At 39.6% G+C, this 16,195-nt stretch overlaps 1 protein-coding gene across 5 annotated transcripts in view; it reads right to left on the bottom strand.

The window, feature by feature from the left end:
• Positions 1-16,195, bottom strand: part of AASDH (aminoadipate-semialdehyde dehydrogenase) — a 37,407-nt gene that overhangs the window by 16,640 nt on the left and 4,572 nt on the right. For 4 of the 5 annotated variants that reach the window (XM_044224983.1, XM_044224986.1, XM_044224987.1 and 1 more), the window contains exons 3-5: positions 15,754-15,874; positions 11,765-12,081; positions 6,194-6,386 (exon numbers count right to left, since the gene is read on the bottom strand). In XM_044224983.1, the coding sequence (XP_044080918.1) occupies positions 6,194-6,386; positions 11,765-12,081; positions 15,754-15,874 (631 nt within the window). Of the gene's footprint in view, positions 1-6,193; positions 6,387-11,764; positions 12,082-15,753; positions 15,875-16,195 lie in introns of those variants that run through there. The other variant, XM_044224988.1, reaches the window with a different exon arrangement.

Here is a 16,195-nt window from a genome sequence, read left to right as displayed (position 1 = left end):
TCTTAATGGGGTATCAGTTTTGCTTTAGCAAAAAAACTTAAGAAAAATATTAGTTATGCTTCATTGGATAGTTTAGACAAGATGTCTTAAACATAAAAAGGACTTTTTTAAAAATTAAAATCAGTTCATATTTCCTTTCCATTATCTCTATGTAGAAAAAAGAATATAAAGGATTAAAAAAAAATGTTCCTAAACAATATGAAGATCTTTAAAAACAGCTTTAGTAAGGTGTAACTGACATAGAATAAGCATATTTAAAGCACCCATTATAAACTGAATACAGATACAGAGATACATCAGTGAACTACCACCATAATCCAAATAATTAATATATTCTTCAGCCCTAAAATTACCTACTTTACCATTGTAATTCTCCCCTTTGACTGGACCCCTTTTCCAGACAACCACTGATCTACCTTCTAATGATCAGCTGGCATTTTCTAGAATTTTATGAAAATGGAATCAAACATCATATATTCTGTTTGGATCAGACTTCTTTCACTCCATATATATATACTCTGTGATGGGGCGCCTGGGTGGCTCAGTGGGTTAAAGCCTCTTGCCTTTAGCTCAGGTCATGCTCTCAGGGTCCAGGGATCGAGCCCCACATCAGGCTCTCTGCTCAGTGGGGAGCCTGCTTTCCCTTCTCTCTCTGCCTGCCTCTCTGCCTACTTGTGATCTGTCAAATAAATAAATAAAATTTAAAAAAAAATTCTGTGATGCACCTATGTATTTATGAACTCCCTTTTTGTCTCAGTTCATGCTAATACAACAAAATACCACAGACTAAATGGGCTACAAACAACAGAAATTTAATTCTCAGTTCTGAGGCTTTAAGTCCAAGATCAGGGTGCCAGCATGGTTGGGTTCTGGTAAAAGCCCTCTTTCAAGGTTACAGACTGTCAAGTTTCTACCAAGGCTCACATGGTGGAAGGGGCTAGGGAGCTCTGTAGGGTTTCTTTTCCAAAAGTACTAATTCCTTTCATGAGGGTTCCACCCTCGTGACCAAAGAACTCCTATAATACATTGTTCATCAGTATTTTAACAAATGATTGGGGGAGGCACAAACACTCAGACTATGAGACTCTTTACTGCTGAGTAGTCCACTGTACAGATTAGGACTAGTGTTTGCATTTCCATAGAAAATTCTGGATCAGTTTATCAATTTCTACCCCAAAAAGTCCACTAGGATTTTGACAGGAACCATGTTTAATGTATAGATCTTGACAATATTGAGGTTTCAATCCATAAACATTTAATGTCTCTTCATTTATTGAGCTCTTTAATTTCTAACAGTAATGTGTTGGCTTTTTGTTTTTTGTTTTTCCCTTATCACACTGCCTGGAACCACCAGAGTAATGATGGAGAGAGAGGACAAAAGGAAACAACCTTGTTCCCAATGTTAGGGGGAAAGCATGTAGTCTTTCTCCAAATAGGATGTTAGCTGTGGTTTTCTGCAGATGCCTTTCATCATATTGGGGAAATTCTTATTCCTATTTAAGGTTTTATTCTCTACCGCCAAGTGTTGGGTTTTGCCAAATACTTCTGCATCTGTTAATATATACCACATAGATAATGAACAAAAAGCATAATTATCAGTGATTTTTGGACTTAAACCAAATGTGCATTCCTGGAATGAATGCCACTTGGTTCTATTTTAAATTTACCAAAATTTGTTTTGTGGTTGGGAATAGAATCTATCCTAGAAAATGTTCAATGTGCTCGCAAAGAATGAATATTCTGCATTTACTGGATGTCATGTTGTGTAATTGGAATTTGGTTGATAATGTTGTTAAGTCTTCTATATTATATGTTCTGATTTCTGTCTAGTTTTTCATTCAACTGTTAAAAGTGGGGTATTAAAATTTCAAACTAGGGGTGTCTGGGTGGCTTAGTGGGTTAGGGCCTCTGCCTTCAGCTCGGGTCATGATCCCGGGATGCTGGGATCGAGCCCCGCATCGGGCTCTCTGCTCAGCAGGGAGCCTGCTTCCCTTCCTCTCTCTCTGCCTGACTCTCTGCCTACTTGTGATCTTTTCTCTCTGTCCAATAAATGAATAAAATCTTTTTAAAAAAATTTAAAAAAAATTCAAACTATTGGGTTGCCTAGTTCTCATTTAAACCCTGTCCATTTTGCTTTATGTATTTGGAACCTCATTTTTTGGTGGATATACATTTATTATCGTTACATCCTCTTGATACAACATACTTCTTGATGTACTGACCATTTTATCATTATGTTTTTGTTGCTTTTTTGCTTGTTACTAACTAGCCTTGTTTAAATTTGTAAAATCTATCTTCTTGGTGATGGGTGGCCACTAATGTCATCACTCAATTGTCCTTTTAAATATGTATTTTTTTTCTAAATTCATGTGAGAGAGCGAGAACACGAGCAGGGTGGGGACGGTGGGGAGCAGACTCCCTGCTGAGCAAGGAGCCCAATGTGGGGGTCCATTCCAGGACCCTGAGATTATAACCTGAGCCAAAAGCAGATGCTTAACCCCCTGAGCCACCCAGGTGCCCCTTAAACATATATTCTTTTTTTCATTTTTAGCTCTTACTTCCTACGAGTCACGCTGTGTCTGCAGAGCTCAGTAGTGGAGCAGCGACTGGACAGACTGGCCACAGAGATGGATTTGTGTGAACTCAAAGTAGAGGCCACTTTCAAGCCTAATTCAGCTTTTATTTTCCATGGGTCTTTTTCTATCTCTAAAATACATGCACATACCCTCAAGGTCAGCCAGTTACTTGGAAACTCTGGTCCGATTCACAAATGCAGCCTCAGCCAGAATGTGCTTCCCTCCCTATGACCACAACCTCAGACCAGTGGAGTTTTTAGCCTTCCATGCCAGCCTATATCAATATCATTTCCACAAACAGTGCTTTGGGGCATGGACATAACCTACCATTCCAAACTGAATAAATGCCCTTTTGAGCAGGAGGCCCTGACAGGAAAGTCTGTATTGACTGTGCTGGAGGAGGCAGGGACAGCAGCTTAGTCTAGAATACCAAGAATTCCATTTTTATGCAAAAAATAACAGTTTTTAAAAACAAACACTTTTAGGTAGTTGTAGACTTTTGGTTGATTTCCGAAGTGTTGAGTAGTTGCCTTTGTCAATTTTCTCCAGCTTTATAATTACTTTCTATTAGGGAGAGGATCTGCCAATCTCTTTACTTGACCATAGAAAATTTCCATGTGAATCAAGATTTTTAGATGGTTTCTTTCAATAAAAGCTAGAAGCAGCCCCAATGGACAACTTGAATTTTAATTCAAAGAGATGATTTAAAGTCTTGGTTTATCAAAATATTTAACATTTTAAATATTTTATTTAAAATTTATTTTATTTAATATTTTAAATATTTATCAAAATATTTAAGTAACAGGATGTCCCTATATCCCAGGACAAATTTACTGTTCCAAATTCCTGTCTAGGAATTTAGCACCTCGATTCACTCTCAAGATTCTGGGTTTTTTGGTAATAAATTATAATGGCCACCCTACTTAGAAGGCATCCTAAATCAAGTAATCTGTTCCACCAAGTTGTATCATAAGGAAAATCTCTTGTCAAAATGAAATGTTCTGGACATGCCTGGGGGCTCAGTTGGTTGGGCAGGACTCTTGGTTTCAGCTCAGGCTGTGATCTGAGAGATCTGCTTTGAGCTCGCTGCTCAGCACAGAGTCTGCTTGTCCCCCCCCCCTATGTACACATGATCTCTCATCCTCTCTCATAAATAAACTCTTAAAAAAAGAGAGAGAGAGATGTTGTAGCCTAATTTCTGGTGCTGAAGATAATTTCAACTTTGAACACTACATAAAGGCACAGCTATGAATATTCAGCAAGATAAAGCAATAGTAACAACTTTCAGATACTCATAAACTGAAATGATAAAATTTAGTGGCAGAATACTAGTCAATATACTTTGTTACCAGATCATCTTAGGCACAGAAAAATAAGACTTACTAAATAACAGACAAAACAGAATGTTAAGGTTCCTTTCAAAATTTCTAAGGAAAAATCCACATAAAACTGAAAAACACTACTATGCTGACATTTTGGTAGCTAGCAACCTGAGATTTCACTCTAACTAAATGGTTTCACATTTGTTTATTTATTTATTTTAAGATTTTTATCTGTTTTTTTTGACAGAGAGAGAGATCACAAGTAGGCAGAGAGGCAAGTGGGGGTTGGGGGGGGGGAGAAGCAGGCTCCCTGCTGAGGAGAGAGTCCTTCAGTCTTACTACAATGCCTTCCCCTACAAGTCCCTTTGGTCTTGTAAAACCTGTAAACTAAGGTCCGGTCTTTGCAGATAATAGCTGTGCCCCTCCACATCGTCGTCCCCCCAATCCTCCCTGTCAGTACATTACCACACATGAAACTGTTTAAACCGTAAGCAGTTGCCTGCTTCATTTTTTCATCTCAAAATCCCTTTGCAGTTGGAAGGATACTTTACAGCTCTTCCTCCCCAAACTTCTAACAAGACAGGACATGCCTTATACAGAGGAAACGATATTCTGTCAGCTTGTGCACTTCTCTTCCTTCCTCAAACGCAAAATTTGGGGGTGTCTGCGTGGGACAGTCAGTTAAGTGTCCAACTCAGTTTGGGCTCTTGTCATGATCTCACAGTCATGTGCTGGAGCCCCACGTTGGGCTCCGAGCTCAGTGGGGCGTCTGCTTGCGATTCCCTCTCCCTCTCCTGCCTGTGCTCGCTCTCTCTCAAATAAATCAATCTTTAAAAACAAAATAACTCAAATTTGATCTGCTGATCATACTCCAGAGTTAAGGATTGTGAATTAAATAAAATCACCATGAAACTGTATGTACAACTTGCTGTGGTCTGAGATCAGAGTTAGTAAATGTAGATTCACTTCTCAAAGATTTAGGAAAAAGGTTAAAACCCACAGCTAAAGTAAATTTATTTGAGACTTTGCTAAAACATTAAGCAAGGGGATCGGATTTAAGGAGACAGAACTCATGGAAAGAAACTTGACATGCAAGGAAATTCCCCCTTTCCTTAAGTAACTATCTCTCAAATCTACTTAGATACTTTGCAAATGTATCCTGAAAACTATACTCCTTGAAGTTTGTAGGAAAATAAATTATATTAAAGTCTTGTCAAGCCTGATGGAATGATCATCATAGATGAGAATTTATGTGCATTGATATACCCATTACTATATTTTATATATATTTGCTATATACTATATTTTATATATATTACATTACTATACTTTATATATATACTATATATTACTCTATTTTATATATCTTTATATTACTAGATTTTATATATATTACACACACACATATTATATATATATATATATATTTTTTTTAAGGATGAAAAACTGCCTGAAAACAAATCAGTATCAAATTTTGCCTTTATGCAGAAATTTAACATCCTCGAGTCTCTTACACTAGATATAAATCTGCTATTTTTAGTTTATCATGATTTGCATATAATTCTTTTCATTCTCTTTAGTATCTTTAATCCCTTGCACTGTAATATCTTATCTTTAACCACTTGCAATGTAATATCTTAAGGCTTGTATACCAGTCACATACTTTCAGATAAATATTTTAAAATTTATTTCCATTAGTTACTGTTAAATATACTGATATAAAAAGTGAGAAAATCTAAATTCCTAACTAATTATAGTTTAACTTTGTGTTTTTCACTAAAAGCTAAAGTTTAAGATAGGAGAAGCAGTGTATCGCAAAAGATTTGAGTGGAGGTCAACTTCCTCTAGCTATTATTGTACCAGATGGACAGTAAAATAATTTTCTAAATAGAATTAACTGATTGTTTTCATTCTCAAGCAAATTATGTCATATCATCAGAGACAACCCATAATCATCTAACAGATTATCATTAACCTACTGTAAAAAACTATAGGAATATAAAATATTCTCTAAGACTTTAAAAATGTTAAATAAAAGCCAAAGCGGGACGCCTGGGTGGCGCAGCTGGTTGGACGACTGCCTCCGGCTCAGGGCGTGATCCTGGAGTCCCGGGATCGAGTCCCACATCAGGCTCCCAGCTCCATGGGGAGTCTGCTTCGCTCTCTGACCTTCTCCTCACTCATTCTCTCTCTCACTGTCTCTCTCTCTCAAATAAATAAAATAAAATCTTTAAAAAAAAAAAAAAAAAAAAAAAAAAAAAAGCCAAAGCATTTCATTTGCCCCCCGAAACATACCTGTAAAATAGTTACTCTGTGATGGGAAAAGAGAACAGCAGCTAATTTTGATGGAAGCACTTTGACAGAAGTTGGTACAATAAGCAGACAGGCACCACTTGATAGAGCCACAAATATTTCCACAACAGAAGGATCAAAGGTCAGAGGTGAAGCAAGAAACAAAACATCTTCCTGTGTGACCTCAAAAAGTACCCTAAGGCAAAACAGAATGCAGTTATGAAAAATGTCTAACATTTGGTAATCATATATCCTAAGAAATTATGACCATGAAGTTTCTGGATGTTGGCCAGATTTTTACTCTTTTACTCTTAGATTAACCAAAATGGTGCTATTAATTCCAGAACTCATCTTTACGAATGTGAGGATTAAAAGCCATTTAAAGCAGTATCCACTTCTTCACATGACATTTTATCATCTGTGATGGGTTTCTGATGTGTTAAGTGTGGCTGGATTAAACCACACTCCCCAGAATTTCCTTTCTAGTATGTTTTGTTAGGGTAAAAAACAAGGTACCTCTCTCAAGAGGTGGAGGACAGAAGGGAGGCAGCTGCCATTCAGCAGAACACACACCACTCTGTTACTCCATCAAACCCTAAAATGGGTCCTGCCGTGAAGGGATTTTGTAGACAAAGTCCCTACTCAGCTGACTTTAACCAAAAGGGAGATTATCCTGGGTTAACTCAATTTACTCAACTGGAAGGCCTTTTAAAGAGTATTAGGCCTAGGGCGCCTGGGTGGCTCAGTGGGTTAAGCCTCTGCCTTCAGCTCAGGTCATGATCTCAGGGTCCTAGGATCGAGCCCCACATCAGGCTCTCTGCTTGGCAGGGAGCCTGCTTCCTCGCCTCTCTGCCTGCTTGTGATGTCTGCCAAATAAATACATAAAATCTTAAAAAAAAAAAAGAGTGTTAGGCCTTCTCTGAAAAAAAGACACAGCATCTAGATATACAATTATTCTCCCTTTCCCCTAGATCTTTCCTGACTTGCCTGTGAACAAGCACATGCCTGTGAGGTTCCAGTTTGCACCTGATCATTCCTTTCTTTTTTTCAAACATTCTTTTTTTAATTTTTTAAAGGATTTTATTTATTTATTTGACAGAGATCACAAGTAGACAGAGAAAGAGAGAGGGGGAAGCAGGCTCCCTGGTGAGCAGAGAGCTCGATGCGGGGCTCAATCCCGACCCTGGGATCATGACCTGAGCCGAAGGCAGAGGCTTAACCCACTGAGCCACCCAGCTCCCCCCTGATCATTCCTTTCTATTTACACTACAGACTTCAGTCTTGATTAGCTCCCCCAAACATAAGCCAATTCCTTATAGTAAGTCCTTGATACAATCTCCTGGTTCTGCTTTTCCAGTAGAAACTTGACTTACTCTATCCTTCATACTTAATGATGCCTAACAGAGACCACTGACTCACTTTTCCTACTTTTGACTTTTTCTCTCAGGAGCTGAACAAAGAGCAGAATACATGCAGTTAGGATATTACAGAGTATTAGATAGTTAGTGACAAGCCTATGGCCTTGCTTCATTTTGAACACACTAAACCTACTCTATCTAAAAAGCAAGGATTAGGGGCTCCTGGGTGGCTCAGTGGGTTAAGCCTCTGCCTTCGACTCAGGTTATGATGTCAGGGTCCTGGGATCGAGCCCCACATAGCGCTCTCTGCTCACCAGGGAGTCTGTTTCCCCTCTCTCTCTGCCTACCTCTCTGCCTACTTGTGATCTCTCTGTCAAATAAATAAAATAAAATCTTCAAAATAAATAAAATAAAATTTTAAAAATAAATAAATAAAGCAAGGATTATCTTAGCTTTAAAATATCTTTAAGTATGGAATTGTGGGGACCCACTTGGAACCCCAGCGTTGAGAGGAAGATTACTTTGAACTGAAGACATTTTGGATTTAACAGATGTGGAAAGAGAACCTCTTAGAGCTTCCCTTATATGACTAATCATAAAAACTTCTGGGAAATGAAGTTGCCATAAATTCCTTCTTCGGAGTGAGTTCTATTCCCAGGAAGGAAACCGAGTGAACCTACTATAACTCCCCTCTGCAAGTGACTTTTCTGGCCCTGAAAGTAAATCAAAAAAGGATTTTTAACAGGTAAGTAGATTTCATTAAATTCGAGCACAAATAACAATCGAGAAATTTCTATACTTTAAATCAGTCCCATATCCCTCACTGGGCACATACTTGCTCCCACTTTACACATAATTCCTGCCTCTGCCGGCCCACTGTGTCTCGCACCTACAGTAGATTCCTGATCTGCCCCACTCCCCCCAAGCTCCCTGCGCCTCCACTCTGCCTCACCTCTCATACGCTTCAACATGGGACTTTGCCTAGGACGTTACTATCCATCAGTTTCCTCTAACATTCCTCGCCCTTCCATCCCAAAGAAGCTTACTCCTTTACAATACTATTTTGTTGATTTTTCAGAAACAATTCTCCCTACCGATTCTCAACCACCAGCCTATTAATGTTTCCCACCTTATTTATTTATTTGACAGAGAAAGAGAGAGAGAGAGCGCACGCAAACACAAGTAAGGCAGAATAACAAGCAAAAGGAGAGGGAGAAGCAGGCTCCCCACTGAGCAGGGAGCCTGATACAGGGCTCTATCCCAGAACCCTGGGATCATAACCTGACCGAAGGCAGCCGCTTAACCAACTGAGCCACCCAGGTGCACCCCACCTTTTTCAAAGGTTTTATTTATTTGAAAGAGAGAGAGTGCACATGTATGTGAGGGAAGGGACAGAGGGAGAAGGAAAAAAAATCTCAAGCAGACTCCATACTGAGTGGAGAGCCCCATATGGGGCTCAACCTCATGACTCTCAGATCACGACCTGAGGGGAAATCAAGAGTGAAACACTCAACTGACTGAGCCCCCCAAGTGTCCCAGTCTCTCATCTCAAAGATAAACCTATACCCTCCCAGAATTCTTTCTTTCCCATTCAAACTAGCTCCAAGAAATGAATACTTGATTATCTCCATTTTCCTATTTCTCATTCCCTTATCCCAGCCGAAGAGTCTGTCTTCAGTCTTGGGCACTTGGAAATCAAGTCACTAAAGACCACATTATCAATTACAAGACTCCTCTCTGCCTCGTTTCACCATTCCCTTCTTCTAGATCTGCACTGGCCAATGTGGTAGGCATAAGAAGAGTATACCTACTGAGCACTGAAAATGCGGCTAATCCATGCTGAGCTGTGTAAGTGTAAAATACTGGCTAGATTTAGGATAAGCATAAAGAGTGTAAAATAACTAATTTTCATACCGATTACATATTGGTATTTTAGATATTCTGAATTAAATAAGATATTGTTGAATTTTCTTATTTCTTTCTACCATTTTTTAGGGGGAAGAGAGAGAAGCAGAGGGAGAAAAACAATCTTAAGCAAAGCTGGATTTACAGCCAACACAGAGCCTGACAGGGGGCTCAATCTCACAACCCTGAGATCATGACCTGAGCTAAAATCAAGAGTCAGATGGTTAGGGCTCTTGGGTGGCTAAGTTGGTTAAGCAACTGCCTTCAGCTCAGGTGATGATCCTGGAGTCCTGGTATAGAGTCCTGCGTTGGGCTGCCTGGTCAGCGGGGAGTCCGGTTCTCCCTCTGACCCTCTCCCCTTTTATGTTCTCTCTCTTGCTCTCATTCTCTCTCAAATAAATAAATAAAATCTTTGAAAAGGAAAAAAAAAAGCCGGATGCTTAACGGACTGAGCCACCCGGGCACCCCTCTTATTTCTTTGTATTTTTAAAATGCGGTTGTTAGGAAGTTTTTAATTATATAAAACTTAAAATGACATAAAAAAATATATTTGTATATCACAAATATTTGTAGTCACAAAGTTTCTGTATCACTATTTGTTTATTTCCTCTTTTGATTTCCTAAGACTACTCTCCCTTAGCTCCCTTCCTCTATTTCCTTCTTCTTAAACTGAGAATTGACTTCATAGAGATTTTTCATTTCCTGATGAGCAAAGCAGATTCTACAATGCTGTAAGAATGAGCTTAATGAAATCCAAATCTTTTCACGTCTACTGGATTTAAGTGCAAGATTCTTCAACAAGACATAAGGGGCTCCTGCCCCTCAGGTCACAAGGCTCCTGCCCTCCCACTCCTTCCTCAGCTCTGCCCTGGCACACGCTAGCAAGCCAAACTCCTCCTTTCTCCCACACTTCCGCCAGGAATACACTTCCTTCTTATTAATAACTTAGAAGCAAAGCTTCAACCATCATTTGTTTGCTCCCTGTTTGGCTCCAGGTCTGGATCAGAAAGGTGAAGTCCTAACCTGCAAAGGACTCAAGTTCAGATACAGCCAAAGCAAGAGACCCAATTACTTATGACTATCAGTTTAGGAACAGGAGTTCTAAAAAACAGGAACATGTGGGTGGCTCAGTCAGTTAAAGTGTGTGACTCTCAATTTTGGCTCAGGTCATGATCTCAGGTCATGAGACTGAGCCCCACATCACGCCCCGCACTCAGCGGGAGTCAGCTTGAGAGTCTCTCCCTCTCTCTCTGCTCCTCCTACCCACTCACGTGCATGCTCTCTCAAATAAATGAATCGATTTTTAAAAAAAATAGTTATAGGGGAGCCTGGGTGGCTTGGTGGGTGAAGCCTCTGCTTTCAGCTCAGGTCATGATCTCAGGGTCCTGGGATCGAGCCCCAACTGGGGCTCTCTGCTCAGCTTCCCTCTCCCCTCTGCCTGCCTCTCTGCCTACTTGTGATCCCTCTCTGTCAAGTAAATAAATAAAACCTTTAAAAATAAATAAATAAGAAAATTAAAAATAGTTATAATGAACAGAGATTAAAATTTCTCCCTTGACGGGGCGCCTGGGTGGCTCAAGTCACTTAAACATCAGCTTTCAGCTCAGGTCATGATCCCAGAGTCCTGGGATCCAGCCCAGTGTTGGGCTCCCTGCTCACCAGGGAATCTGCTTCTCCCTCTCCCTCTATTCCTCCCTGCTGCTTGTGCTTGCTTGCTCTCTCTTGAATTCTTTAAAAATAAATAAATAAAAATTAAACTTTTCCTTTGGGGTGCCACCAACTGGCTCAGTTGGTAAAACATGCAACTCTTGATCTCGGGGTGATGAGTTCAAGTCCCACATTGGGGGGAGATTTTACTTAAAAAAATGTTTTTGGGATGCCTGGGTGACTCAGTTGGTTAAGTGTCTGCCTTCAGCTTGGGTCATGATCCAACAGTCCTGGGAATGAGAACCCCACATCAGACTCTCTGCTCAGGGGGAAGCCTCTTTCTCCCTATCCTACTGCCCCTGCTTGTGCTCTCCCGCTGTCTAGGAAATACATTAAAATCTTTTAAAAAATTTTTTTCTGGGGTGCCTGGGTGGCTCAGTGGGTTAAAGCCTCTGCCTTCAGCTCAGGTCATGATCCCAGGGTCCTGGGGTCGAGCTCCACATCAGACTCTCTGCTCAGCAGGGAGCCTGCCTCCCCACCTCTCTCTGCCTGCCTCTCTACTTGTGAATTCTCTGTCAAATAAATAAATAAGAAATCTTTAAAAAAATGTTTTTTCTCCTTTAAAATACAAGTTTTGAAGAAGGATTTGAAGCACAGAGCTCACCGAAAATGTTGGATGTTTGGCACTATACATCCATGAGGGACTCTGACAATCTTAGGTATCCCCGTAGTGCCGGATGTATGGAGAACATAGGCCAAGCAATGCTTTAACCTCGCATCCATGTGCTCTTCTGACTTTTCTTCATTGCTGTTCTCAGAATTTGTGCTGTTTGTCATTTTTTCTTTTTCATATTTCTGTTTTCTGTCCTTTAGCATCAAGCTCACTTCAACATTTTTCCAGTGAAGCCTGAAGAGTACTAGGTCATTATGTTCTTTAAGTGTATCATAATTCAATAATGTTTCGTAGGAAGATTTGAATTTCTGTTACATGGGAAACAAAGTTCATAATACTAATATGTTAAAAAACATTCTTTTTTACATAGAAGTAATACAAAATATTAATTTACTCCTTTTCTTCAACATGGTTTTGAGTACTTCTATATAACTGGGGATTAAAAAATATTAAAAACCTGTAAGAATATAGTGCTTTCCTTACTTTCAATGTCACCTTCAAAATAAAAAGACATATGGGCTCCTGGGTGGTTCAGTGGGTTGAGCCTCTGCCTTCGGCTCGGGTCATGATCCCAGGGTCCTGGGATCAGGTCCCGCATCGGGCTCTCTGCTCGGCGGGGAGCCTGCTTCCTCCTCTCTCTCTCTGCCTGCCTCTCTGCCTACTTGTGATCTCTCTCTGTCAAATAAACAAATAAATAAATAAAAATCTTAAAAACTACAAATAAATAAAAATTTTAAAAAGACATAAAAACATACAATAGTAGGGCAACTGTGAAAATGAATATACTTGAAATGTTAATGGGAACAGAGGAGACTGAATTTAACGCTGGTAGGTCTGAAATTGCTACATCATATGTAATGTCTGGGTTATAAGTAGCTTTGATCCAAGTAAAGAGGGGTACTTTATTAGGCAAATAGCTAATGCAGAGCACATGATCCAAGAAAGCTAGTGTTATGGAGAATGTTAACCATTCCAGATACAGATAAATAAATAATAAAAAAATCTTTTAAAATATACACATAAAATTGGTGATTTTTATATGTATATTAAACCTCAATAACTGATTTCTAAAAGATGTGTAGGTCACGAAAAAAAATTTAAAAGGGCAGGGGAGCTGTTCTAGATGAAAGGATATTAAGGAAGTATGAGAAGTGGATGCATTCTATGATCTTTTTTTTTTTTAAGATTTTATTTATTTATTTGACAGAGAGAGATCACAAGTAGGCAGAGAGGCAGGCAGAGAGAGAGAGGAGGAAGCAGGCTCCCTGCTGAGCAGAGAGCCCATGTGGGACTCGATCCCAGGACCCTGAGATCATGACCTGAGCCGAAGGCAGCAGCTTAACCCACTGAGCCACCCAGGCGCCCCATTCTAGGATCTTTGACCAGACTTTGAATCTCTCCCCACAAAAAGCTAAAAGGATATTTTGGGGGCAAATGTGGAATTCAAATATGACCATATTAAAATCTATCAATGCTAAAAAGAAAAACACAAGAAAATATGTGTGTGATACTGTACTATACTGTGTTTACTAAAAAAGTGTAAGTGAGGGCGCCTGGGTGGCTCAGTGGGTTAAGCCACTGCCTTGGGCTCAGGTCATGATCTCAGGGTCGTGGGATGGAGTCCTGCATCGGGCTCTCTGCTCAGCGGGGAGCCTGCTTCCTCCTCTCTCTCTCTGCCTGCCTCTCTGCCTACTTGTGATCTCTCTCTGTCAAATAAATAAATAAAATCTTAAAAAAAAAAAAGTGTAAGTGAACCTGCAGAGTTCAAACTTGTGCTGTCCTAGTGTCAACTGTGTATTATAAGCAGCTAGAAGGCAAGAATCAGGTCTCGGGCTTCTTTCACACCCTAATGCCTTCCCAAACAACTTGTAGCATTTCTCAATCTCAACATTTTGACATTTTGGACCAGATAAATTGGACAATCTGGACATTTTGGACCAGACAAATCCTTGTAAGGGACAACACATACTGTGCTTTGTAGGATTTTTAGCAGTACTTTTGGCCTCTAACCACCAGACACCAGTGGCACCCCTACTGCCAGCATTTATCTTTTTAAGATTTTATTTATTTGAAAGAGCTCAAGAGAGCACAAGCAGGGAGAATGGCCGAAGGAGAGGGAGAAGCAGGCTCCCCACTGAGTAGGGAGCCCCACTTGGGACTCAATCCCAGGACCTGAGATCATGACCCAAGCCAAAGGCAGACACCAAACCACCTGAGCTACCCAGGTGTCCCTACTGCCAGCATTATAAAAAAAAACAAAACAAAACAAAACAACTCCAGACATTGCCAAATGTCTGCTGGGAGGGACAAATCTCCAGCTGAGAACCACTGCTCTAGTGGATGCTGAGCATATTGTTCATGTTCAATAAATACTTCTTGACGGCTCATGTGTTAAGGAGGAAAACTCACAGCAAAGTCATGGAACAGGGGCGCCTGCCTGGCTCAGTGGGTTAAAGCCTCTGCCTTCAGCTTAGGTCATGATTTCAGAGTCCTGGGATGGAGCCCCAGGTCAGACTCTCTGCTCAGCAGGGAGCCTGCTCCCCTCCCCCTCGCCTGCCTCTCTGCCTACTTGTGATCTCTGTCAAATAAGTAAATAAAATCTTAAAAAAAAAAAAAAGTCATGGAACATTAAGCAAGGTACTTTCTAGGGGATTTTCTTTTCTTTTTTTAAGATTTTATTTATTTATCTGACAGAGATCACAAATAGGCAGAGAGGCTGGCAGAGAGAGAGAGGGAAGCAAGCTCCCCGCTGAGCAGAGCCCGATGCAGGGCTCAATCACAGGACCCTGAGATCATGACCTGAGCCAAAGGCAGAGGCTTAACCCACTGAGTCACCCAGGCGCCCCTCTAGGGGATTTTCTATGTGCCCAACTCCTTATAAGCAGTTAGAAAGAATACCTGATACTGACAATTCTCACACCAACCACCTATTTTTAAAAACTTTCAACAAGGTTAAGAAAAACAAACGTCACATCCCCATTTTAGTTTTGCTTACATCAAGAAAATAACCAATTTCTTGTCTAGACATGAATAGATTTAAAGAATATTAACCCATTATATGTAGCCTATTACACCTCAGTTGTCTCTTTCTAGAGACTTTAATACGCATGATTCTCTAGGAAGTCCTCTACATCTCAAGCTCTTGATAATTTTTGTTTTACATACAGATGGAGATATACACAAGTGGAATGCACTTCAGTTCCCTCAAATATAAACTGGTTCAGACAGAAAAAGGGTAAAAACAAGCTACATTATGTTCTATAATGTTCTATTTCTCTTGGTAAAAAGACTATTTTAAAAATAAATAATGAAACATGGGATGCATCTTGATGAACACCTAACACCAAATATTTCCCATAAAGCAGTGTTCCTAGGCTAGGTTTCTGGTTGGCAGTCATTTAAAAAATTAAAAAATTAATTTAGTTTTCCAGGAAGTCTGGTTTAAGAGCTAATCTCTTTTTCAAAATTTAAGCCTGGTTATAATTCTTTAATGTTGCTGACTACTGTAAGTTGAAACATTTATCTTTTATATCTGTGGCAAGTATTATAAAATTTTCCTAGTATAGAAACAGCTTTGGAAAGGGAAAGGAAATTTGAAACAATGCAGTACCTTAGTACACATTTAGAACATATGTTCATGCTATAGAGCAGTGTTTCTCAACAGAAAGTAGGGGATAAAAGGTGCCTCCAGGAGACATCTGGTAATTTCTGAAGACAATTTTGGTTGTCACAACTCATGGGGGCTAAGGGGAGCAGTGCTACTGGCATCCAGGGGGTGGAAACTAGGAATGTTACTAAAACGACCTGTAATATACAGGACACTCCTCACAACAATTACCCAACCCAAAATGTCAACAGTGCTGAGATTGAAAAACTGTAGTTAGAAAAGCTGAAAAAGATTTTCAGACAGACACATCAGGTCTTCAACTGAAAGATAAACACATTTTTTTTAAAACCCCAATTTAAATACACACACTTACATTAATTTGCTGTTTTTCAACAAGAATATAACTTAGATTACATTTTTTCATAAAATGAGTTGATAATGCTGGTGGTGAATCTGGATCAACCGGAGCATAAGCAGCAGGGACTTGGAGAATTCTAAAGAGATAGTTCAGAGTCAGCACAGAAGATCTGCTGAAAGTCATCTTTAAGTATTTCAATTTCTCTATGTACTTCACTATTGACTATATCAGAAATGCTCAATATTTTTCTTGACACATATTTGGTTACAGTTATTTTTATTTTGTCTTTAAGAGAGAATATCCACTATTAAATTTTTATCACTTAATATACAGAAATCCAAGATTTTTTATTATTTTTTTTAAAGATTTTATTTTTTATTTATTTGACAGGCAGAGATCACAAGTATGCAGAGAAGCAGGCAGAGAGGGGGAAGCAGGCTCCCTGCTTAGCAGAGAG

The sequence above is a fragment of the Neovison vison genome, chromosome 11 (assembly GCF_020171115.1).
Source record: "Neovison vison isolate M4711 chromosome 11, ASM_NN_V1, whole genome shotgun sequence".
NCBI lineage: Eukaryota > Metazoa > Chordata > Mammalia > Carnivora > Mustelidae > Neogale > Neogale vison.
The sequence above is the reverse complement of the archived record's forward strand: the minus strand, read 5'-3'. Positions and strand labels throughout refer to the sequence as shown.